The sequence below is a fragment of the Diuraphis noxia genome, unplaced genomic scaffold, assembly GCF_037042655.1.
Source record: "Diuraphis noxia isolate RWA-SAM2 unplaced genomic scaffold, SU_Dnox_SAM2 contig0001, whole genome shotgun sequence".
In the NCBI taxonomy this organism is placed as follows: Eukaryota; Metazoa; Arthropoda; class Insecta; order Hemiptera; family Aphididae; genus Diuraphis; species Diuraphis noxia.
The window spans coordinates 55,819,201-55,846,915 of NW_028301711.1; the positions used below are offsets into that span (position 1 = coordinate 55,819,201).

At 27.2% G+C, this 27,715-nt stretch overlaps 1 protein-coding gene across 1 annotated transcript in view; it reads left to right on the top strand.

Moving 5' to 3' along the window:
• Positions 1–27,715, top strand: part of Gfrl (Glial cell line-derived neurotrophic family receptor-like) — a 175,944-nt gene that overhangs the window by 104,762 nt on the left and 43,467 nt on the right. Inside the window, exons 5-6 of the mRNA XM_089215832.1 lie at positions 13,164–13,291; positions 25,400–25,631. Coding sequence (XP_089071958.1) covers positions 13,164–13,291; positions 25,400–25,631 — 360 coding nt within the window. The remainder of the gene's footprint in view (positions 1–13,163; positions 13,292–25,399; positions 25,632–27,715) is intronic.

Below are 27,715 nucleotides of genomic sequence, written 5' to 3' on the forward strand. Positions count from 1 at the left end.
ATTACCTGCGTTTAACTGTAACGTCATAATTTCTCGTTTTACACTAATTGTTCTTATAAATATTTTTATAAACTTTTTTACATGATACGAGTAAACTATCAAACAATGATAAAGTCATTTAGGTTGTGAAAATATTATGTAAATAAAAAAAAATATATATATAATATATGAACCTAAATTACTCTCATTTAATATGAATCGTATCATAGTCGTTATACTTCAATAAATACAAGGATTAAACACGATTGTTTTTCAAGAAATTTAATTGAAAATGGTTTTAGGTATAGGTATTTATAATGATAAAAAAACTAAGTTCTGTTTTATAAACCGCTTATAAAGTAATTAAACATTTTTAAATACAAAATATAATATATTTCTAGTATCTATTTTATATCTATTTATAATCAATGGGGAAGTATTAACAGTTTTTCAAACGTCCCAATAATAGCGAAGATAAAGACGTATATAGTCAGCAAATGTGGGTAATATATTATGAAAAACTGTGTAAAAATGACTTTCATAGTACTTATATATTATAATATTTATAAAAATACGAAAACTGCAATATGAAAATTGCATATTATTCTAAAATACTGTACAATATTTCTCAAAGAAAATTCAAAAAAATATTACAATTTTTATCCATAATTATTAACCATTTTTCTATGAAATTAACATTTATCATCTCTGTGAATCTATTGAATTACAACTAACTAGCATTAAGCTTTTTCTAAAAATAAAATAAGTTACTTTGTGATTAACATTCAATAAAAATACTAAGTTAAACTAATCCATAATAGTGTCATGTTTAACTGTAGTCTTTTCCATTGCTTCAAAGATATTAAAAAAACGGTGTTGGTAAAAAATTATATTTTATTTTGGTTTATTATTGATAGGTGTACCTACTATAAATAAATTGACAACTATTAAAATGTCTGTACAAAACGTATTAATAATATATAATATATATATAATAAATATATAATAATATATACAATATACAATAATATATCTCCATAAAAAATGTTTTTTTATAACACATTTTAAAATAATATTGTTCATCCTATCTACCATTGCAGGGATATTAATTTTAAGATAATGACTTATTCCTCTAAAATGTGTTCCAGATTTGTCACCTATACTATGTTTAATATTTTTGGTAATTTTGATATAAAATAATTCCTTTATTGGAAGTCAAGTCGTGTTATGTTCCATAGACAACCATTGCGTTATTGTTAAGTTAATGTATCTTTCATTACACTGAATATTTTTAAGAAATAGCTAGAATTTAGCATGAAGTACATGTACTATTTCTATCGAAATATGGAGTGCCAATATTTTTCATTATAGTTTGCTATTCTTTCATCAAAGCTACCAATAATATTATTAATAAATTGGGATACATAACATGTTTCTGGTAGATAGATTCCTCTTCATGCATGAACCATTTTTTTAAATTTTTTTTTTTTATCACAACGTTCATGTACTAAGGAATTGAGGTAAAATGTAAAAGACATTTTTTTTTTTTAATTCAAGTTAAAAATCACTTTTATTTAATGTCCTCATTTAAGGACACTGTGCATAATTATTGCGAAGTAAAAAAAAAAATATAATAACATAATATAATTATTTTTAATCAGTTCTTTCTGAAAAATATTTAACGAATTAGTAAACATAAATATTAAAATAAAATAAATTTTACTTGTTAATAATAATAATAACAACGCTTATAAAAATATTAAATGATATAAAAAAACAAATTTAGGTAGGAACAAGTGTTACTTTTTTTTGGTATGATAATTGCACATGCACTCTGGACACAAAGGAACTTCACATTTTTGGCAGATGTATTTAGTTTTTAAATGACAACGTTCTTCATGACATCGATTCGCATTTTTTGCATATATTTTTAATGGATAATAGTTGTTGTTATCATATCGTATTTCTGCCGGTGTAGACACAACTCAAGTTGGTTTTTTTCGGTGGCTGTTCAGTAAACGAGTCTGATTTTCTTCCTCTTTTTGGAGTTTGTTTGCCCAATTGTAATAATGTCCAAACTAACGATGCCTTAAATTGCACTAGTGGAAGTTTGGATCAATTGATTTTTTAAAAAATATCCACGAGTTTATAATACTAATGTTCAAAAAATGAAAAAATATTCGTAAATACCATTTTCGATTTTTGAAACCATGCGGATAATGTGCTATCATGCGGTCCATAATATCCACACCACCCATGAATCGATTATATTCGCTTATAACATATGGTCGAGTTATTTCTGTTGTTGTTCTTGATTTTCTATCAAATCTTTTTTGCCTTGTCTTCGGGAATAGCCCCAGCGTATGTTGATATAGTGTGTACTAATTTATAGTCTTGCCAACGAAGAACTGTTATATTATCGTTAGAAGTTGCTAATGATGTCCATCTTCTTTGTAAATATTTACCATCTAGTAAATGCTCCTAAATACCAGATACCCTGTTGAGTCTTAAAGTACCCAGTATCAAAATCTGTTGGTCTCTTAGGTGGTGAAGTAATGGAATTTATGTGAATGAATTATCCATAAACAGCTTGTGGATTTTTCCTATTTAACTATGAAAAAGCCTTATAACCGTATCTCCAATAGGACCATAGCGTGATTTCATTGAGGTATTTATTTGAAGCACCTTGGTACAGTTCAAAACAGTTAACATAACTATCAGAGTTAGCCATGACCTAAACTTTAAGCCCCCATTTCTTTGGGTTTGATTTTAAATATTGTTTTTGACTACTTCTACCATTGAAAGGCACCATCATCTCATCAATTGCTACATTCTCCTCTGGAGTTACAGCAGCATGAAAAGAATCATGCAGCATAGATAGTATTGGTATAAGTTTCTAATACTTATGTATATGATGACGGATCGTTCGAGTTGGTTTTGATTCGTTATTTGCGAAATTCAGAAAACGCTTGATTTCAGAGAATCTATTTACCGTCATATTATTTGCTATTAAATCCATTCTCATACCAGGTGAAGACGACCAATACATTCTGACATTAGGATATTTAATGTAAGTCATAGCAATATTTAATGTGAAAAATGCCTTCAGCTCAATTGTTGTCAGTTTGAAATTTTCTTTACCACTTTGAATCGCATACTAATTTTTTCATCTTTTATGTGCTCAAAAATGTAATTGGTAATCTGACCGAAAAAAAAATATGGAGTAGCATCTGGAGGGTTAATGTTTATTTGGTATTCACCGGAATATTGGGGAACATTATTACTAAATTCATTGTCTTTACCCGCAAACCACTTCGTTTTTATAACTTTTTTTTTATAGTTATGGCGTTTAATTTAGGTACGAAATGTTTGGTCTTACTTTGAATAGGTGAAGTAGATACTTTGGCAACAAATTTATTTTTAGACCTATAAATAACAAAATATGAGATTAATAAATTAATAATAAACATAACTCCGCCTTGTGTACTACCTTGTAATTTTAACAAATTTTTTTTCAAATTGATCTTGATTTTGCCATGAGGTACCTGGTACATGGCTGATTTATGAATAAATCGTCTGTATCTATTACCTCATCATTTATACCAATACATTCATCTACTTTCTCTAATTTTGTCATCATGTTTCGTTGAAAGTCTCCATTTATTTGATTTCTGTGAGGATTTTATCTTCTTCCTTTGACCCTATTATAATTACATCTCCATGCTCCATATCATCATCGCTTCCATAAAAACTTACTTCTGAATCCCTCTGTATTTCTATATCCAGTAAAAACTGAATATCCTTATCCCTGATCTTACTCATATTTTTGATTTTTGGTGGTGAAAAATCTAAAACCAAGTATGTACCGTTTTAAAACATATTATAAAACTGTATCTGATTAGGCATAGTGTCTCGTATGAGGACATTTCATTTATTCTAATCTGAGACTGATATAAAGCGTATTTTAACGTTATTATGAATTTTTTGGGAAGACTGTATTTTATTTTTAATTCACGTACATTTTCCAGCCAAAAATGATGATAACAACTAAATTGATGTTAGATACGATTTATGACTACTTGTATAAACACAATTTACACACCCGCGGAAGATAATACAATTTATATTGGTTTTAAATCAAATCGTTAACTAATGTCCTCATTTGGGGCTATATGCACGAAGAGGTTTTAATATAATTAATTATAAGTGACATGACAGTTAATATTTTAAATAATAATTACCTCAATCTGATATTTAATTGAATTTCAAATATAATGTATCTTATTAAATATGTATTATATAATCAAGTCTAAAAAAATATATATGCTTACCAAATATCTAATGGTCTTTGCTAATAGAAAAAAAATAAAATATTTATGTAAGTTTTGGTTAAAAATAAAAAGTTATGCTTAATGTATCATTTGTAATATGTTGGTAACTTGGTTATTATTTTATGATATTAAACTATATTTTATTAGTAACCTAAAAATATTTATTTTTTTTGTAAATGTACATTATATACAATAAATGGAAAATAAGTAAATATGAAAATATAATGAAGTAAATAAATTTCAATACGATAAATAGTACTAGGTTTTCATATTTTAGTACCTAACCACGTTACAAACACAACAAACCAGTGTTTAAAATTATTTTTTGGACATGTTATATACAATTTCCCTGAATTCTAATGAGCTAAGATTACGAAATTATTATATAATCAAATTTTTCAGAAAAATAGATTTTAGTAGATAAGTATACGTCATACTTGCATTTGGGAATTAAATTATTTTTTACTCTGGAAATGTGAGCTCATGTAAAATTTTACTTGATCAATTTGTAATAATCTTTTATCATAATTTTGGTGCTCATAGAACATCTTACTTTGGAGGATATTTTTCAATCAGTCATCAGAAAATTAATTATATTATAAGTTTTAAATACTAACTTTTACACAAATTCTACCAAAATTAGTGTGAAATGACGGAATCCGCTGACGTGTCTATGTTGCAGATAACGGTACAAAAACGTAGTGGTACTAATTATTATTGATAAAGTCGATATTAATTGTATATGTAGCAGTAAGTTCCTAATTTTTCCTTGGTATAAATCTCCACTGATGTACACTAAGGGACCTATATATTACAATCCCTTAGTAAAGTTTCATTCCGGTCGGGCTGTTCGTTCTGTTACATCGGAGCAAATCATTACACATCAGGGTCGACAGTTAGAAAGTTCTCCCTCCGGAACGCTTACTAATAATCGAAACCCTGGACGTTTTTGCACCAATTCTATATTAGTATAGTACATTTTGTTGAAAATGAAACACTCGATAGGTATTTTTTGTTTTTAGGTTATTATTTCATTACTTCTTCATACAGGTTGTTTTTTTTTTTTGTCAGGCATGATTTAGTGATTTTATCACTATTTTTTGAAAAATTAATTGATATTTTTGGTATTTTAGATTCCGAGCGGAGTGGAATGTATTGATTTTACCATAATATGTGGATGTATTTTTTTTTTGTCTGTCATCACGTTTTGGGGCAGTGAAAGTGCTTCGATTTTTGACTTTAGTATTTCGTTCAATCAGAAAATGAATATAGTTAGTATTTATTTGAATATGGTATACTAAAATGTATAGTTTATTTCTATTCATATCAATACGATTTATTAATATTGTAAAATTATTTGAGTTAAACAGTTCTATAAAATATAACTTTTAAAATTTTATTTTAGTTTTTATATTTTGTATACCAATTGTTGAAAAAAAAATTCAATTATTGTTAATCTTCCAGTTTGATATTCTTCCCCAACTTTATCGACAATTTTTTTCTTTTTCCATTATAACATAATATAATGGTAATATTGGTAAGCCAATAATATATTTCAAAAAATCACCAATAATCACATATACCAATTATAATGTTTAAGTAAAACTGCCTTTTTATAAACACTTTTTCAAACAGATTTTATGCAAGATGAAAAATGCACCAAATAATAGGCATGTTGCAAAAAAATTAAAAACTGATTTATGGGTGGCGATATCAAAAGCAGAATATAATAAATTATATTTAATTGAGTATTTAAAACTAATATATCACACTAGCTGAACTTTTGCATTTTACATCCACTTTGCATCTCTTTTGGTTAGATTATTACTTAATATATTTTAACCGTCGTCTATTTGTATGTATAAAAATATACTGTTAGCATAATCTCAGGAAAGGAATTTAACACACAGTTTAAAACATATACACAATGCGTCCCATAAGTTTTAGACAACCATTATAAAATTATTACTAGTATCTGGATAATTATGAAATTCTGGGAAGTTATTACAATAACACCTAAAAACGTATTGGATCACTTCTGTAAAATAATTTTACTCATTAAGTCCACTGTGTGGAGAGATTGGTCTTTTTCCTTGCTGCACGATAACTCTTTAGCTCACACCACATCGATTGTCACTCAATTTTTGATTAAAAAAATGGTTCCAGTACTCGGAAAGAGTACGTGGAAAATTCGATTACCTATACAATATGATGTGTAAGTACGTGTAGACATGTAAATAATAACTATTATATTTTACATAATGTATTGAAAATAGATATAGTCAGTGAACTCATAATCACTTGCCATACCTATGGCTCACACACACACAATGATATTATAACACACCATATTGTGTATGCCCATTACTGCTAAAACGGTAATTAGATAACGTTTAAAAAAAATATTAAAAATAAAAATCATATCTATATAAATTTTATTAAATCATGATTTATACCTATATATTCTATAAAAATTAATCCATAGTTTTATATTTATTTAAAATATCTGAAAAATATACAATTTTGTTTTTAGGAAGCATTCTTCACTTACCCCCATATCTGTATCCTTAGACGTAAATTAACAGAAGACATTATAGGTAATACGTATGCATAGAAAATTACGATGAAAAAAATCCTGTCATTAAGTACTTAAAATATTTTCACAGACCAACATTTCTATCAATGGATCATATAATTAATTTTTATATGCTTTAAACATATCTTTTACCTGACTTTATAAAATTCCACAAATGCGATTTAAATGCGAAAAAAATGTATACAATTATTTGATTATAAACTGCAGTTACAGTTAATCATTATAAATATGATGATTATAAAACGTAATACACAATAAATTACGCATAAAGTTAAAACATAATACATAAATAGTGCATTGAATTAATTAAATTCAAATGTTTTATAATTTATAATTATTAAATATAGTAAAATGGTAATTATTTTGAATATTGACACTATAGAGATATCAGATACCTACTGACAAATTCTATTATTTTGTTATGCTGTTGTGAAAATCACTGTTGCATACTCCATCGATAACTACAGTCTGTTCGAACTTTCAAACTTCTAAAATGAACTTACTGACGTACTAGAAAACTATCGCTGGGGACAAGAGTGGTGGATGGATGTCCCTAGTGTGTATTGAGGTGAAAATAATAATTGCAATCGTTATAACGTGATACATTCGAGATATAATAAATCTCATCGTAGTAACTCAGACTGTACATCACAGCAAACCAAGGCGTGTAAACCAAAATAACACCAACTGTAATAAGCTGTATATAACGATATTATGATGATCAATTAATAACTGATGATATATTTTCTTATCAACCGATTTTCATATTTGTTTCAATAAAATTATGTATTACCTATACGCAGGGCATCTTAAATTTGGGGGGGGGGGTGGTTAGAAGGATCCATGGAACTGGGGCCTGACGTTCATACAAATAATTACTTCAATAAATATTAGAAAAATGTTTAAAAATGAATTGTTAGTTCAGAGAGGCCCGGATTTAATCCTGTGCCAGAGTCAAAAGTATTATGTGAGAGAGGGGGGCTGCCTTTACGATGCAGGTATTTCATGATTGTTTGCCCTAAGATGTTCTTTCATGCGTCAAATCCACAAGCTCACATCGTGTACTTCTAATTATCATAACTTATTTATATTCTTTATTCCATAATCATAAATGCAGGTGTTTCATGGTTATGATATTATATTATAATAAGTTGCATAACATAACAGCGACTTAGGTATCAATATTTTACGCAGACATTAAATTTTTAATTAATTTCATTATTACCAAAGCACCTTTGGGCAATCACAGATTTCTTGGGTCGTATAGAAATAAATAATTAGATACCTTTGTCGCGCGCATTCTGTGCAATAAGCTTTTGCATCATATCATTCTTATTATGTATTTGAGGATAAACTCTCCGCGTATTATTCTCATTTTTCATAGTATGTTATTAAAGTCAGGTTTTCGTAAAAACGACATATTTATAAGATATTTATAAGATATTTAGATGTTTTTTTTTTTTTTACTGGCATTACTTTCGTACATGAGATTTTGATATAAATACATCCATCTATAGATAGCAAACTTAAGTATTCTGTGTTGAATAAATAATAACATCTAACATTAGTTTCAACTTCTAGAGTTATTATTCATTATTGTTGGACTTAGGTAGGTAAGTATAGGTACATGATATTATTAGAGATAGAAAAAAATATATTAAAATAATATGTTTGTGATATGAGAATATTTAATTTTCTATATATTAAATTATTAAATCACTTTATGTCGGAAATGTTATTGATTTAGCACTTACATTTTAAAATAAAATAAAATGGCATTTCATCATTAAATTTCAAACATATTCTTAATATAAATTATAATTACATAATAATTAAAATGTCTAAGAATTATTTTAATGTATAAATATTAATACTGTTCATGTCTATAATTTTAGTAGCATAAAAGAAACTATAATATTGAGTAGGGGTTACAATTAAAATGCAATAATTTAACATTCCTGTTATTACTTATTATTATTACTTATATCTTATTAGATACGTATTTTTATTATTATTATTCCTTTATGAAGATATATATGTTAAGGGAAAAGTAGGAAGTCGGGCATTGTGCAAAATGCCCGATTTTCATGGGCAAATTTGGAATAAGTTAACTTTCTCGGGAATTGTATACAGTGCTCAGTAAAATTCGGGCTCTGTAGATAAAATGTATTAAAAATTAAATAAAAATCTTACAGAGTAGTGATCACTTAATCGTTAAGATTTCGAGTAGGTTCATATTATGGATATAAATTTGTGCAGCGTGTTGTATTTAATTTACTTTGCCCATTTGAATCTGTGTAGGGTACACTTTGTCCAGGCAATTTAATACTGTGACCGGTCAATATATGACCAATTTGAGTATTAAAATTATGATTCTTAGATTGCCCAAAATATGGCTGCAACTTGTTTGCGCACATTCTACAATTTTTACCTGAAAAATCGGAATTCGTTTGCACACACAGTTATATTAAATGTACAACTGGTTTGCGCACACGAAAATAACTATATTTTATCTCGGTGACAGATAGGCAATGGTAGGTCATCGATAAAGAGTAGGTTCGAAAATTTTATTAAATTCCTTACAACTAGTACGTCTCGAGAAATTATAGTGTGCGTACATAGAATTTGTGACTCTAACCTATATTTACTGAAAATGGATTTAGAAATTAGTGATGTTTTTGAATCGCAACGTGGAAATAATTTTAAATTCACCAAATACCGTGTTTTAAAATGTGGTGATTTTTATTTTCGTTGTACAAATAAAAAATGCAACGGTTTGTATGTTGTAAATAAACTATACACCAAAGTAATTCAAGTTATAAATGATCATAGTAAACATAGTGAGTACTCAGAAAATGAAAATGAAAAGGAGATTATTCGCAGTGTTGTGAAACGTAAAGCTGAAACAGAGCTACACATACAACCGAGTAAGATAATAAGACAAACACTCCATTTAAACCAAGGTAATAATCTAAAACATAGTGATATTCATTTACTAAGAAATTCTATGTACGCCGCCAGCAAAAAACAGTTTCCAACGCTATAATTATTATTAAAAAGCAAGTATTAACATGCATTTTTAACCATACCTATGAATATATTCATAGACAGTCCTAAGTCTGTTAAGTGAAAGCAAAATGTGTATCAGTAATTTAATAATTTACTTATAAATAAACAGATATTAATATGCTAGGTATTAAACTATTAAGGTCTAAAAGGTTAGGCTAAAAGGTAACTGTGCGCAAACCATGTGCTTGGTTACGATTCAACTGTTCCCAAACGAGTGATAGTTTTGTGCCCGAACAAGTTGTCTTTTTGGTATTTGTGCGCAAACCAGTACCGCCCCAAAATATTTGGGCATTGGGGTGTCATCGTCTCCGAATTCCGCCAAATTAAAAAAAACGTCATTCCTTTTTCCGTCAATTATAAATTATAATTATAGGCTGATAATGCAGCCCATAGTGATTGAGGGTAATTACAATCGTCTCCTATATAATTATCTATCAAGTAGTCGAAGTATTTAGTTAATAAGTCATTATCAGGACGATCACTCATAAAATCATATGAAAAACAATCTGATACTTTCTGCGCATTAAGAAAGAAAAGACCAAAAGTGTGTCGTAACCATTTTCCAATTTCGGAATTTGTATCTTTATATTCGTGTGATAAACCAAGAGATTTTATTTTCCTCCACGATGAATCAGTTAAATTAAATCTACAACAAATTATATTATTTTCCGGCCAAACTTCATGAATTGCATTTATAATAGCTTTTTCGTAATCAATAGTCACATTTGCCGGAGAAATAATCAAATTAAAATCTTTGCATTTTTGACAAATAGATCGAAGATCAAAAGCATAGGAATATGATGTTAGTTTATTTGGTAATAAACAAAATACGAGTGGACCATAGTGGCCATTTTGGAATCCATGGATGGTAAACATTTGTATAAAAAAGCATGTACAATAATCAAATGTTCCATCCATATAAAGAGTATCTACCGATGATAAAAATTTTAAATTTGTGTAACACAAAAAAATAGTTATATTTTCATTTTTATCATTTAATAATAAGAAATTTTCTTTTTGTTTTGTTTCTATATTCACAACATTTAAAGCTTGGTGTACTTCATCAATAGATTTTGAATTTGCTGGGAGGGTTTTGCGTCTGTTTTCATACATATTTTTCCTAATTTTATTCTATTAATGTAATTTACAGTTATTTATTTAGCATAGGTATTCATTTTATATTAATTCTTGTAAAATTATTATTTTTTTTGGTCGTGTACTTACGTCTTCTAGTGCTTTTCTTTTGCATGAAGTATTAACAATTTGCCGATTTATGGTATTTTTTATTCACAGCTTCGTGATTGTGTTCATTTTCCGTATTCAATATTTCAGAATAAAAATTTTTTTTTGTGAATACTTTTGCCTTATATGATTTATTAATACACCTCCAACGTATTTTATTTACTCCTTCGCATGCTTTGTGAAATTTAAAATTATTAATAATAATTTGTGGATGGTCACGTTTACTACTTATTATTTTTGCGGACATAGCTGTAACTTGTCTAAATGGTTAATTCACATCTCACACTAATCGGTGCAGGTCACTATTCAATACTACTAAAAGGAATGACGTTTTTTTTTAATTTGACGGAAAACGGAAAGCTCATTTTTGGCGGAAACCGGTAACACACGGGCATAGTATGATAATTCCCAGATTTCATATTTTGCGCTTTACATAATATAATATATTATATATAACATCGCCTGTATAACCCATAATTATTATTTTTCAATGGTTTTCAATTCAATTTTAGTTTAAGTTGAATCAATTCATAAGTAAATAGAGTACCTATATAATATATTGACTTTCCGTTTTCTATGAATACTGAAGTAGGTTTAAATTACAGTTAAACGTATACTGATATTAATACTATTTTTAAGTCAGAAATCCAATTTTATTTTTGTTCATGTGAAATATACTGGTATAGCGTTATTACTACGATTTCTTAGTGTGGTGTATAGGTATTGTAAAATATTAGGTATGAATTACTTATATATAGGTCAAATCCTGAACTACCAATCTGGATAGATTATTGTTTTTAATAAATATCAAAGGCGATTGAAAAATATTTTCATATTTTGTCCAATAATAATATTCAGACAAAAATTAAACTAAATGTTTAGATTTTTTTTTTTGAAAATTGTCTTTTTCAAACGTTTCAAGAAATAGTATATTTAAAGACATTTCTACTGGTAATATTGCTGAAAGATAATGTAAAATTAATTAAATATATATATATATATATATATATAAACTGTGTAATATTATATGGAATATTATTGTGTTTATAGGTATTTGTGTAGGTTACGTTAGGTACGTCAACTACGTAATTTATGCAAGTCGTAACGAGCATATAAATAAGTAAAATATAATATACAATACTTAATAATATTATTATATTTATGTCTATCTGACTGTCAGGTAATCTTTGTTGCATAAAATATTTTGGATGAGTATCGCGTTATATATAATTGTGTGTATAATATTACATCATACATATGCGAAATGCATAATAATTATAATAATAATGATGTATATAATTAAAACGTTGTTTTTATTGTATCAGGTACGCTCGATGAATGTAACCGTTTTCTTGCTTAATAATTTATATTGTATTAATACAATATTTCCGTTATTCCGGAAAAACTAGACTGCAGCGAATTTTAAAAAAAATTGTAGCAAATTAATAATGTATAGTTTGATGTTATAACACTAAGTTCCAGTGCCAATTTGATCGACATGTGTGAATTACGAAAAATGATTTTGCAAACCAACGGATGGCGATAGAGTTGAGGGACAAAGCATGCAAATACATGTTAAATGCATGCTAAATATTGGCCAAGATAAGAATTTGAAAATAGATAATTTTGATGTGTGGGGGGGGGGGGGTCAGAGACACGTGTCTACAGTCCCCCACCTATTTTTCGATATCACACTTAACTAAAATATATGCCTTTTAAAAAAGTTAGCATGCAAATAAATACTAATTACATGCTAATTATTTGCCAAAACAAAATTTGAAAATTTTAATGTGGAGGGGTTGGGGACACGTACGTAAGTTGTTTGCGTTGGTTTGCATGGGTGATGAGGATTGTTTTCATCGCAACATAATCATAATATATTTATTTCTATTTGGATGTTGTATATGATTAAACCATTTTCCTTAAAATGTTTATTCTGTACTTAGGGAAGAATGTCACAGGGATTGGCTGCGACTGAGGAAAACGCCGCTGTTCGGATGCATATGCCCACAGAATCAAGTCAAAAAACGATGCGATCGAATTTTTACGCTGATAAATGAAAACCCTTGCATCAGTGAGTATTAAAACCTTTTTTTATAGAGTGTTTGATTATCTGTATTTTAATTATTACTCTAAAATCTAAACACAAAATATTATGGCAATATGACTAAATATAATGCTATACGATAGAATCCTCTCACAAATCAATCTAACAGATATTGGATGCGATCCATACCTTTTGGTTTTATTTAAATTAATTAAGGGAGGCTGTTTTAACAATATATTACTTAACTATTTAGGCTATAACCTTGATTAAAACATTGCCAATACAAAATTCCAAAGATACATCCACCCATCCCCCCTCCAAAAAAAACTCCGTTCCTGGATCCACCTATTTTATCTGTGATCAGTGCTGAAATAAAATATACGAGTATATACGTTGGATCACAATGCAGTTAAGACTTAAATTATTTGAATTAAATATAGCGTAAGGATTAGTCCAAGAGAGGTGTTACTACACCTTAAATATCACTAACTCTCCATTATACATAAATTCATCGTAAAACTGTGTGCCTTCTAATCCTATTATGATACGTAAAAGAAACAAACAATATTACATCTGACTGTGAAATTAATGCGTTACGAAAAAAGTTGACAGAATTTGTACTCAAGAAATACGCTAATTTAGTATTTTTTTATATTTTATGAAGATATAATAAAATTGTTATTTATGGAAATATTTGGAATTATTTTACAATGAAATAGGTAATCAAATTTATGTTCATATAATATTATTTAAACTAAAATTATACAACTAGATGATATTTACGATCGCTAAATAATAACATTTCCTGAAAGTGAAATAAGTATTGCCCTCAGGAGTGATAATAATTATAAGTGGAAACACCACTCAAGACCCTTGTTGCCTAGACTCTGAACTATAATAATGTTTATGAACTTTTCATTTAAATTTAATTGTAATTAAAAAGTTTTTTTGTTTAACACAATTCACCTTTTATGTTATACGTAAATATAACAGTAAATTTGTTTTAGATAAATTCAACAAAAGCCATTTTCATCAACTTCGGGTTTAAAATTGAATTTAATATACGTACTACCTAGTGACTGTATTCTGCAATACATTATATTGTACACAAAAGATTCAGAGTACAAACAAACATTATAGTAAAATATTTTAATACAACTTGAAAATGTTTTTCACTGTTCGTAGTTTTGTAGTGATTGTTTATTGGCACGCATAAGGTTTGAGTATTTTATTTTCAATTTTGTCGATAAATTACATTACAAAAAATAAAATAAAATCATCACTACTAAATACATACGGTTGGTAGGTACCAAAAGTATATAAAGAAACTATAATAACTGACTGACAGTCAGTACGTACGCGCAAGCTTCTTCTTTTGTACAGCAGCTTTTCATCGATTGTTTCATCACCGGAAAACCCACCCTGCACTTCGAATTCAACGTCCCAATATCCAATGGAACTGTGAGACTAGAAGGAGAATATTGAAGCACAAAGCGTTTTCAATAAAAGTTGTCCATGGGATTGGCCAGTAAAAATAATTGCGATTGTGCAGCTTCACTTAAAGAAATTTACGATCCAGAAGGCCATTACTTCAGTGTACCTACATGCACCCGTCGACGGGATGAAGTTGTTGTTTTTTTTCAATACCATCCCTTATACATTGTTACATTATTGTTATTAAGCACCTATATAAGAAAAACGTTTTAGCGTTTCTAATGAAATTGGTCACAGGTCAAGTCATCAGTTGTTAGACTTTTGAACGTTTTGTAAACAACCAATTATCATTAATGAGCGAAACAAATCTTAACTGTATAATTTAAAATGAATGTTAGGTATCTGGTAGAAAAAAAAAAAACATTCACACGAACAATTTAGAGTAGCATACAAATACTGCTGCAATGCAGGTGTATACATTTTAGTTTACACTAGAAAATATCTATATTCCATGAATTATAATATATTTTTAAATAAACATAAGGTATAAAATTTTCCTTTATTATTATGATCATAAGTAAAATTTTATTTTTAAAGTTAAATTAAAATGTTATAGCTATGTTCGTATACAGCAATAAATAGTGCCTAACTTATGATAAAATAATGAATTAAGCTCCTTGTATATATGAAGTTGTTGAATTTAAAACTACAATACAATTAATTAATAATTCAACGGTTTTTATATTTAAAAAAAAAAGCTTAGTATACCTATATATAATTATACGAGCATAGCCGGTAAAGATAATCAACAAGTGGTTGAAATCAAACTCAGAATGTGCCTATATTTTTAACTTTTAAAGCATCTATTTGTAGTTGAATAATGTACCTTAAATGTTTGGATATAGGTACTGTTTTGAATAAAGCAAAATATTAAGCGCTTAAAAGATATATTATTTTTAAAACCCATTGACGACAGTTCATATTAAGCCGCGAGATCTCATTTTACCTAACGTGTGTCGTTTTTAAAAAGCTCTACGATTCAGGTGATCAGATTCGAATTTTACGTGTTTCAAGTCACTACGACGGTATTGAGCGGTACTGCTTTTCTATAGTAGATAATATTTTCACATTTTTTTTTATTCCGCGATAATTGACCAACTGACTTGAGTATATTATTGAAGACTTCCCTAAATTAATGTTATTTATGTTTTATTTTGACTATGGATAAATAGTAGTAAATAGTAGTAAATAGTCTAAATAATTATCTATGAAAAACTTTTACTCAGGTAACTACTATTCTAGTTTATTTTATAATATTATTTATTCAAATTATAACTTTTTAGAAGAAAAAAAAATGGTAGTAAAAATATCAATATTTTTAGTGAACGAATAAAATGTATTGTAGCGTTGATTCTACGAAAATAATACCGATATTATTATAAAAAATTAAAAATAAGTATACTGTCAGATAATTTTATTATTATGTTGTATTGATAAATTACGTGATTTTATATTAATTATTATTGGGAGTAATTGAAGGCTGAATAAATAAATATAATTATTTTACTAATTATTAATAAAATATGCTAAATAGACAATAGTAATAATATATTTTATAATAATTTCACTCAGTAAATGGCGCATTAACCAAACTTTGATACACATTTGGGAAAAGAAACAAACACAGAAATATAAACATATTGTTGTTATTGAAAAAATTAAATGTACATTTAAAAGATACGTTTAAACACGTGATCTGCAACCGTAAACCAACGACTGATAGCATATCGTAAATTCGTAACATAAACGTATTTTTTGGGAAATAATAATTCTGACAATTCTTTTAATAGTTTTTTTACAAAAGTAATTATTTTTTAGCATTGATTAAAGTGTTTTTTCTATTTATACATTATGTCATATTGAATTTATTTTATATTTTCGTTAATAATATATGTAATACAATATTTAATATACCTTAATGTCATAATTACAAAACAAAAGAAAATAATTTATTATAGTATTTATTCAATATTTATTTAATATTTTACATACACATTTAAATTTAAATAATATCTTATAAAAATGTTTGTAAAACCAAAAAAAAAAAATTGCATCATTTAATTTACATATTATACAGCTACAAAGCATATAACTCATATTCATTATTATTAAAAATTTAAATCACATAAAAAATTAATTTCATCCACGAGTACCAAACCTAAAGCTCCCTCCCCACAGTTCCACAGGCTAATGGCACTTTATCGACCCCCTCCCACAAAAAAAATTAATTATATTTGTAGTAATATTTCCTGAGATAATATTGAAGAATTTTTTTAGAGAGTATTATCCACTGTATATTATATATTATTTATATTTCTCTTCAATAAAATTACGGTCTATATTGCTATAACCATAGTTAGTTCCTTTGTTGGGAAAATTGATCAGCTATCGTGAATCGTATACAATAGATGTTTACTCGAGATTATTATTGAGAGAAACCTAGCTATTCCAACGATGGGTTTAGACTATCCTGTTTAGACTTCATATCGTCTAATTTTATAATATACTTATGAATTAAAATTTTAATATTTCAAGATATATTTTTTATTTGGTTAAGATTAGATAAAAGTTATAAGGTTATTTTGTAAACACTAGTTCATAATGGAGACTTTACAATTTGTTCTCTGGATATTATTTGAGGTAGATTAATTATTGCATTTTCATTCATAAGCTATTTTTGATTAATTGTTTTTTGGAATTGTTAGTTTTGTTATTTATTTTCGTCAACGTTACGAATAATGTAGGTAATGAAATTTCTAAAATTATTATTTAGTTAGTTGAGGACTTATACGGTTTATATTATTTACATTGTTTGATTTAAACGTAGATCCTAAAAAAAAATATAATCACCATGATATTAAAATAAACATGAATTAATTATTTATTTTTAGTTGTTCACTTTCGTTTTATTTAGATTATCCAATCCCAATAGTGCATGGTTATACCAATCTGTCGCATACGTTGTTAGCAACACCATGGCATAGTTATTTATGAGATTTAATAAAATTTATGAAATATAAACTTATAAACTACGCTTTAAAATTTAAAAATACTTCTGTTTATAATATTACATTTATCATTAATACCTATTATATTATTATGTACGTCTCTATTTACACATTTCATGCTCATAAATTAAGGTGCTGGAACGACCGCGGTGGATCGAGAATCAGTTATAAATTATAATAGTATATAATATTATTTTAATGTTGACCTAAACCTATTCGAACGCACCACCGTATAATAATAATATACATCTGGTGAAGTAACCTTTGACATTACACAAAACTAAAACCACAGCAAGATATAGTGTACGCGTACATGTGCAGTGTGCAACTTGCCTACCCTTCAATACACAAATCAAATGCTAGTGAGAAGCTTGCTTGTGTTCATAACAATAATACCTATTTTTATGATGTTATTTTCGAGCAATGTTTTCCTATATTGTATTAAATTATTATTATTATACAATATTGAATGTAAAATAGTCATACAATTGCATTTATTTCAATTCATACGAATCTCGGTCGTTTCTACAAACTTTAAAGTCAAAACAACTCGAATGCATTAATTTATCGTCTTTGTCTTAATTATATTACAATATAATATAATAATGTATACCTGTACTTACAGCGTTAACACGGCATATCATGCTGAAGGGGTTTTGTTCACACTACTATACACTGCAAGACAATAATAATGCATGGTACCCTCCTACCAACTATAGATATATTCAATATTGTTATATAGGTACCTACATAGAATATGGCTAACGCTCAAGAAAATAGCATGTAAGTTAGGTAATCCTACATTATAATACACCACGTTGTACCAATCAAACGTTCGCTATATGACCTATATCACAATACACAACAAGAATATAATTATTTGAGATATATATAGATACATCTCATATAACATAATACGTTTATACTATTGAAATGATTTGAGTTTTCAATTGTCTCAAAATGTAATTCCATGGTTACTATACAGAACGCTCCGTACTATGCATTAAATGATATAAAATGTTGAAATTCCATTATGGAATGTTATTATTAATTAATATTCATAAGCTAAGGACATACCTACACTGTCTTAGATGGGGGTTTATATCAATAAAATAAGAAACCTTATAAAACAAAGCGATTACAATGTATATAGTATCATTTTGGATTTGAGATAAGAGCTAAAATCTTCTAAGGACATTTTTTTTTACGAGTCACAAAAAATAAAAATATCTACTTCAGAATTCAAATGTAAATAATTTATTATCTGTTGTTATCGAGGTAGTTAAGGAAAATTAATTACTTTTTTCAATATATTTTTATAATTAACAATGAATACATTTGTATTAAATATTTATTTATGATATGAAATACAAGATTTTCTTACGTACCTTTAAATATATAACAATTTTACGGTAGCTAAAGAAAATACAAACTATAGTAGAATCAACATTAACAAAATTAACATTTTTATCTTATTAGGAAGTTCTAGGTGGTAGGGTATAATTTGTATTCCAATAATCGAAACAATATATAATCAACTTGAAAAGGTTTTATCCATTTCTGTGTGAAACTTGGTATAATTAGTGATATTTTATGACTTAAAACCTTTTCGTCTGTTATACTTTTGTACTTTATTAACACACCAATTAAAACCATTTTAAGCTTGAAATATGCATCTTTGGAATATTTTTATAAATATATTATATACATATAATTTATTTAGTGTAACAAAAAAGTTGGCATTGAATAAAAAAGGATTTAGAACCCTTTCATCCTAGGTCCGCATAAAGTTGAAGTTCAATTTATTAAGTACGATTAAAAAATATTCCCCTTCGCATTAGCAATTAACGGTTATTTTTAAAACAGAACTTTTTGTAGTCTTTTTTACAGTTTTCGACTAGTGTCGACTGTCGACTGTATCTCATATGATTTTGAATTAAAATAACATATGACCACTGATTTCGTAACTATACGTAAGTAAATCGACGGACATTTTGTATTTTTCTTTTTTGTTAAAACATGGATGATAATTCCAAATGATGAGCTCCAAGTTTGACTTTCTTATCAACTAAAGTTGTGATGGTGAATTATAATAAGAATCGATCAAAATTTTAGATTTTGAGAAGACTGAGATGAGTGATGAATGTATTTTTATGAAATTAAGTATAAATGGAACATTTTTATAAATATTTTCATTACACCATGTTATCAGCTATTAACCATTGTAATGAGACAGAATGTAATATTCTGTCAATAGTCTTTTCGTCCGCCGACAGCTATAGACTGCAGGTCGTCAGACCGCAAGAGCGGACAAAAGAGGGCGTACACTCACTACATTACATCAAAAGTGTTAAGTTAAGGCCGCTATGCAAGCGTTAGGGTAAAAAACATACTTTTTCATATATTATAGAAACAAGTACCAGTTAATATAAAGGGTACACACGTCCCGGTGGACTTCAAGGAAATAACAAAAAAAAACAAAAAACATGCATATCCCGGTGTCCCACACGTTTGCCAAGTGAACCAGTGATATGCATATAACCAAGACACCATCATCACCATCGACATCCGCATTTTCCCTGTCAAAAGTCTTGCGACACGGTCGAGATCTGGGTTCACAAACTGTTCACCAAGCTACGAATTAAAAGTTATAGCACACTGTCCTGATCAGTAAAAACCTCGTGTATCTGTGTGCCAGATACCGCCAACCAGCCGCTACCGTTCTGCTGTTAAGCCCACGATGCCGCTGACGAGTCACGGACCAGGATATATTATTGAAGAACGTACCCACCAGTCACTCAACGCTTCCACGGGCTACGCCGTAAAACGCGTATCATACTATATTGAGGAGCTTGTCAGCTATTGTAAGTGGTGCTCAACCCCTTTGTACGTGGATCACGGGTTATGCCGTAATACGCGTAGCAATACCGTGTACCGAATAACGCCAGGTCACACCCCCTCTACACCCGCTGTAAATCTGGCGGGACGTACCTCATCATCATGTTCTGTGAGTTATTGCCCCGTATTGAATCTTTTTGTTTGTATGTCTTGTATTATTATTAATGTAAACTCAGTAATGAGTAAAGAAATATGTAAAAGAAAAAATGTAATAAAAATTATACATATTATATGTTTAAATAAAACAAGTTAATACAACTAAAACCACTATTTTGTTTTATTACACCATTATCCCCGGTTTTCAAATGTATGCATTATAATGTTCACAATCTTAAATATTGGTTCAGAATAGAAATATACTTTTAATGGTTTCGATTATATATTGTATGATAGTTTCTGAGGAGAATCCTATATATTTTTTTATTGGAACATCACAGCAGTGTTGTAAAGTACCAACTCGAACAAAATATTTTAAATACTTTTTCAAAGTATCTCTATTTAAGATCAGATAGGTACTGATTTTTTAATACTTTTCGTCGAAGTTTTAATTTTAATCGCATAATTTTAATTCTAATATTTCGACAAAAAAAAATCAAATGTATAATATTTTGATAGTTTTACACCAAATAATACAGCATAAAATGCTCTATACAATAACGTATTACATTAAAATTCATTCTGTCAATTAAAGTAGGTATTTAAAATACGTTTTTAAAGTATTTTTATCTATACTCAAATACTAATCATTGTATTCATCCTCAAATGCGTATTTTAAATACATTTCAAAATCTTTATGATATCTGTATCTTAAGAGTGAAACACGTTCACTTATGTAATATAAACATAACTTATATTTTATTTTGATCCTTGGATCAGCCAGGAAAATAAATTAGTAAAATATCGAACAATAATAATTCTTTTTTAATCTAAATAATCTAAATAATTACCAGTTAGTAAAGCCATGTAAGCATCTTGAAGAGAGAGTTTGAGAGGGGACTATCGCTTTGTTTTTCATTTTTAATTGTTGAACTAAAATATATTTCATCCGATTTGTTTAAATATAAACCTTTGTAATTTCACTTTATATTTACATTTTAAAATTTTGGGGAGTAAAAATGTTGGAAATGTTTCTAAAGAATTCTAATTTATTTGAATTTTATAGATAATATGTATGATAAGTATACAACATTATAATAATAAGAACTTTACAATAAATTCTAAGAGTATATAGCATTTTGATACTTATTTTACATTCCGCAAATTGATATTAAATTAAATCATGTTAAATAAATAATAATTTATGAGTTGAAGCATATGCCACATTATGTGACCAACAATATTAATGCTTCAAAATAAATCCTCACTTTGAAATAATGTAACAATTATGTTTAAATAGTCAAATAAATGTAAATTATAATTTAAATAATTGATTTCAGTGTATTATATTGTAAACTATGAAGCATAATAATATAATACTACTTGTAACTAAATGTTAGTTAAAAACAGTAAACGCAGTGTTTTGATCGATATTAGGTTTCTACAAAAAAAAAAAAAAACGTTTACCTATTTAATATATTTTATGAATTTTAACTGCGTACAAATATTAAAAAATAATTTTATTTCATATTATATTTCATTAAATTATTATTTTGTATAGAAATTGTTAGAACAAGATTATTGTCTGTTTTAAAACAAACATTTTAATACACTTATTGTAAAACTTATAACACACACACTTCTTAGTAGGTTGCAAGTCCAATATCAAGATCATTTTCCTGATTATCTTACCAAATTACGTAGCTAATTTAACGAAATTATCTATATATTTAAGCACTATTTTTCTATAGTTAAAAATATTATTTAAATATTTATATACTAGATATTATACATAATAAGTACACATTATAAATTATAGTAACTACAAACATATAAACCTACGAAAATATATAATTATATATTATGTTTTAGTATTTATATTAAAGAGAATAAATCTTAAGGTAACTGTTCCAACTTATAATTTAAAATTATCAGTGTCAAATTTAATTGAATGTCTGAATCAAAAATGTAAAAATATTCACAAATTAAGTCTAACAATCTGTTTAGGAAACATTGAGACTCTACATCACAAATATACATATCCACCTTTGATAAAAGTTTAACCTTTCAATTATAAATAATATATATAATGCGATGTATTTCGCACAAATTGGATTTTTACACTATTTACCCTCACGCATCCGACGTCTTCTTGAGTTAATAATACACGTATAATTCAATTTATAGTACACTTTAGGTACACTTTAAAATCAAATATGGTATTCCGTTAATAATATATTATGAAGTGTGGGAGTGACGGTGGTTGTTCAACCATATTGAAAAATTGTATAATATCGAAGCAAAGTCATGAGTAAAAAGCTTTAAGACTTAAGAGTGTGTCTCATATCAAGTGACAGAGTTACATCTCTAAACATTCTTTTATCATAATTATTTATAGTTTTTTTATAAAGTTTTCAACACTGGAACATTACACATGTTTATACCTTTTTATGTGATGATTTAGATTTTAGACATTTAATATTGTTTTCATCAGTGTTCACTAAAGGATGATATTTCGACTTTTGAGTTTTTGAGTTAGATGTGAGCTTTTCTTGAGAATCTAAGATCTCTCAAGCGCCTATTCTTGGTTGGTGTGCATTTATTGTTACAAACAATAATATAATAACATCGAAACCTTGCCTTTTAATAAAAGGCTTTTATTATGACAAGTAAAACTAAAGCACCACGATATTAATTAATTAAGATGTGTTAAATAAAATATAATATAATATATAATATTCTTGGAAAATCCACAAAAAGTACTCCTTCTTATACATTTTTATAGATTTTTTATCCATACTCCTAACCTTCAAGATTGTGCATATTATTAAGCATAATAATTCAGACAATTTGATTTTAATTTTTGACATTTTCGGGATGTTAATCGTTCTAATTTCATTGTCTATTTTATAATAAAATTATTTTACTTTTTTTTTTAATTAAATAATATATTATATATTTTTATTATTTGATAAAAAATTAAAAACCTTAATAAATTGTAGAACAAACTAGAATCTAAAACTATAAAAATATCTTACATTGTATGGTTAATACTGTAAAACTAAAAATAATATATCTAATTGCTGCAATCACAATGATATTAAGCACAATGTCATAATACAAATATTTTCTGTCAATTTACCGTTTGGGTATTATACTAATTAGTCACGCTCAGCTCTCAGTCATTCGAAGTTTTTCGTTTCAAAATGAAATGTTTACTATCGCTAAATAAACCACGCGTGTATATGACTAACGGTTTTTAGTTAGTACAAATACATATACATCGCAGATTATATAAACCAGATGTTGCATTTAATAATAAATGTATTTATTATGATGTATTTTATTTTATTAAATTTAGGGGATGAGGACATACTTTTTTGGAATTTTTGATATAATTTTGGCAAGCTCTAGTTACCATGGGGATTGGGGTAATTTATTTGATGTAACATTTTTTAAGGGAAAATTGTTGTGTTGTATTGTAATGTCCACTGGAGTAGTCAACTACTGAATTTATAGATTTGTGATTATTTTTTATAGCAATAATTTAATCATACGTTTTACAAAGATCAGATACTTGATGGTATCTGGTGAAAAATCAGAACGATTCTGCTAGCTATAACCTAAAGGTGCATTAAAAACTCTGTGTCTCACTTGTACGAGTTTTCATAGACAAAAACAGTCACCAATTAAAATACATTATTTTTCATTTTTCTTATGACTGCATTTTACACTGATCGATAAATTATGGGAAACACACATTTCATTTTTTTCATTTGTAACTGAGTGTAATATTTCCAACAAGTATATTTTAAAATACCTTCCTGGGCAACTTTATTTGAAATACTAATTTTACATATTTTAAATCGCTTGTAATAGTATATTTTCTTAAAATTTTCATCGATAATTTTAAAGTAATGCATAATGTATTCTTAGAAAGTGATGAGTGATGTCCCTTCATTTTATTATACAATTCACACAAGCGTATCGTACAAAATAAATTTAACATTTTATGCAGGAAATATCAATGCTTAAAAATAAGTTAAGTATCTGTATTCGCGTGCAATGTCCTGTTTGCATATTATATTTTGTTGTTTATAATGAAAATTACAATTTAGGTTTCCGAACTTGTGTCTTTTTACCATGTTTTAAATTAAAATGTTGGTATTAAAACTAAAATATGTATGTCTATTTATCTAATCCATCTACCACTAATGCTAAGGAAGTGAGAGCCTTTTGAAAAATATAGGTGACTTGAATTTGGAATCATACTTATTTAATTATTGTAAGAAAATAAACTTAAATCATAAACAAATGACTTTTCGATTCTTTATGGTTTTAAAAAATGCTCTTACCTTATTTTAATAATTAATGATCGACTGTTACAACATAACTAACATTACACATTTTTGTTTTCAAGTCTATTGTAAAATATTAATCGGTAACGATAGGTAATACAGATATATTGATCGGGAAATATTAATTTTGTATATTGACGATCTAAAATCTATAAAATCACCAAGTTATTATATAATTTATAGTATCCTACCCTCTTTCGTATTGGAGTATACTGTATACAGCCTCGCGTATATATTATTATTATATTTTATTGATATTTATTTTTGTCTTATATACATAGGTTCGAAATCAACACCAATCGATAACTCAATATTGAACTTCCAAAGTACATGCCATGAGGCGTTGGAAACCTGTAACAAACACTCACACTGCCAGGAAATGGTAGCGTCAATAATTCGGAACTGCAATCACAGACAGTGCAAAAGAGCCAACTGCATGGAGTCGTTGCAAAACTTTTATCGCAACGAATCTATGCATTCATACGCAATAGAAATCGCGTTTTGTCTGTGCAAGTGAGTACCACTGGCTACTTTTATTATTTATACTTGGATTATGTATTTAGGTATGTATGTATAGCCTCTCTAAGCTCAGAAGCGATTACTTATTTAGTTTTAAATCCCCCCCCTAAAAAAGCTAAGAAAAATTTAGGAATTTTTTGAAAGGCATAGAGTTTTGGCTCTAGAGTTTTTAATCTAACTACGCCCACTTATAAGTTATAGGATGTTCTATGTCATTAATGAGTTGAGTTATTCTATAGGTAATAATAATGAAATAATTTATAAAACTCATTAATACAGATATTTACGAAAAACTGTGTCACTGTCACTTTTTGATAGAGTTTATTGCAATTTTTCTAAAAAACTATTAAAATAAAAAATATATGTATGATATAATGGGCATTCTGATAATTGGTTTAGAACCACATGATTTTCGTGATATTCAATTACAAAATTACTATATTTTGTTTTTTTTTAAATTATCGTAACTTATTTATTTACTTGTTTATAAATAATGTTTTAAAATGATCCCATGTAATTATCGTAATATGCGTTTTATTATTTTTTTCTCTAATTTCATACTATAGTATATACTATTAAGTATGAGTATTCAAAATTTAAATGTACCTAATTGACTTATGTTAACGTTTTTATGCTTGCAAGATGTCACTTTAATGACACATTTTAATGTTATAATAAATTATAATATAATCTGTAAGTAAAATTGGTGTGCTCGTATAGATATTTTTATAATGTGATTTGGTACTTGTATTATGAACTCATATGGGTCAGTGATGCAGATTAATACAAGACTGGCAGTGTATTACTAAAAGTGCAATCCTATGTATTTCGCGCAATCGAAAATGAATCAGTATAATGTGATGTGTACTATGTGATAAGCTAGAATACATACATAATTATATTTTAATACTAGGTATGTGTTTTGTATAAATTCTACGAATCACGTGGTAAGGTAAAGTTTGATATTATTAACACGCCATGGTCGTAGTTAATAAAATATTCAATGGTTTATGTCGTATTACGGTATAATGTATTGTTGTATAATATTATAATAATTGTAATATAATAATGATTACACTGTCAATGAAACACTATGTGTTACAATCATTTATCAATTAAAAATGTGACGTAATTAACCATATAAAATGTATTGATCAATTTATGACCGTGATCATGGCTCATTATGTAATAAGAGAGCTGCTCAGATTGTTCAGAAGTGCTGTTTCTAAACGCTTGTAAAGAAAGTACCAGTAATGACAGTGATTAGTCATGTACTCATGTAATACCTTCTCCACTGTGTTCAAATGTACACATTCTCTCGTTAAAGTTTTGCAGTAAAGAAAAAAAAAATCGATTAATACTATAACAACATTTAAAAAAGTAAAATGTAACAAGCCTCTGAAAAAAAAAACCTAAAATCAAACAAATATCATTTGGGCCTTAATTTATGTCATACATACATATTATATGTTTAGTATAGGTATGCAAGGAATTGTTATAACTAGGTATAAAATATAGGTAATTATGTTTTATATAAATGAAAGTATGTGTGTATGTCTGTGTATGTGTGTACTTTTATATTCATCGAGTTTTCGTTCTACCCTTTCACCGTATTGTATTTGTAGTTATAGCTTACAATAATAATAATATACATCAATACATGATGTTTTAACAATAATTTTTCCATTAAAATAAACCATCCAAATTCGATCTATTGTCATGTTGGATAATTCTTTTACAATATAAAACAGACATTATACATCTCAGACTTCAACGTAGTATTATAATAACAAATTGAAGTAGAGTTACTAAGCTCATTTTTATCCAAGTCTTCAAGCGTTGCAAATGTATATAAAATTATTTATTGTGTTTGATTAAATATATTATAGTAAATATTCGTTTTTCTTAGTAAAAAAAAAAAAAAAAATATTACAACAATTAGGTATATAATTATATTTATTTAGTGTATAAATGTATAATTAAATTATTAATACTTTGTTTTAATTCTGGGAAGGGAAATATTATCATTTATCATAATTAATATATTCTAATATTTATTGAGCAATAATTTCCCAAGC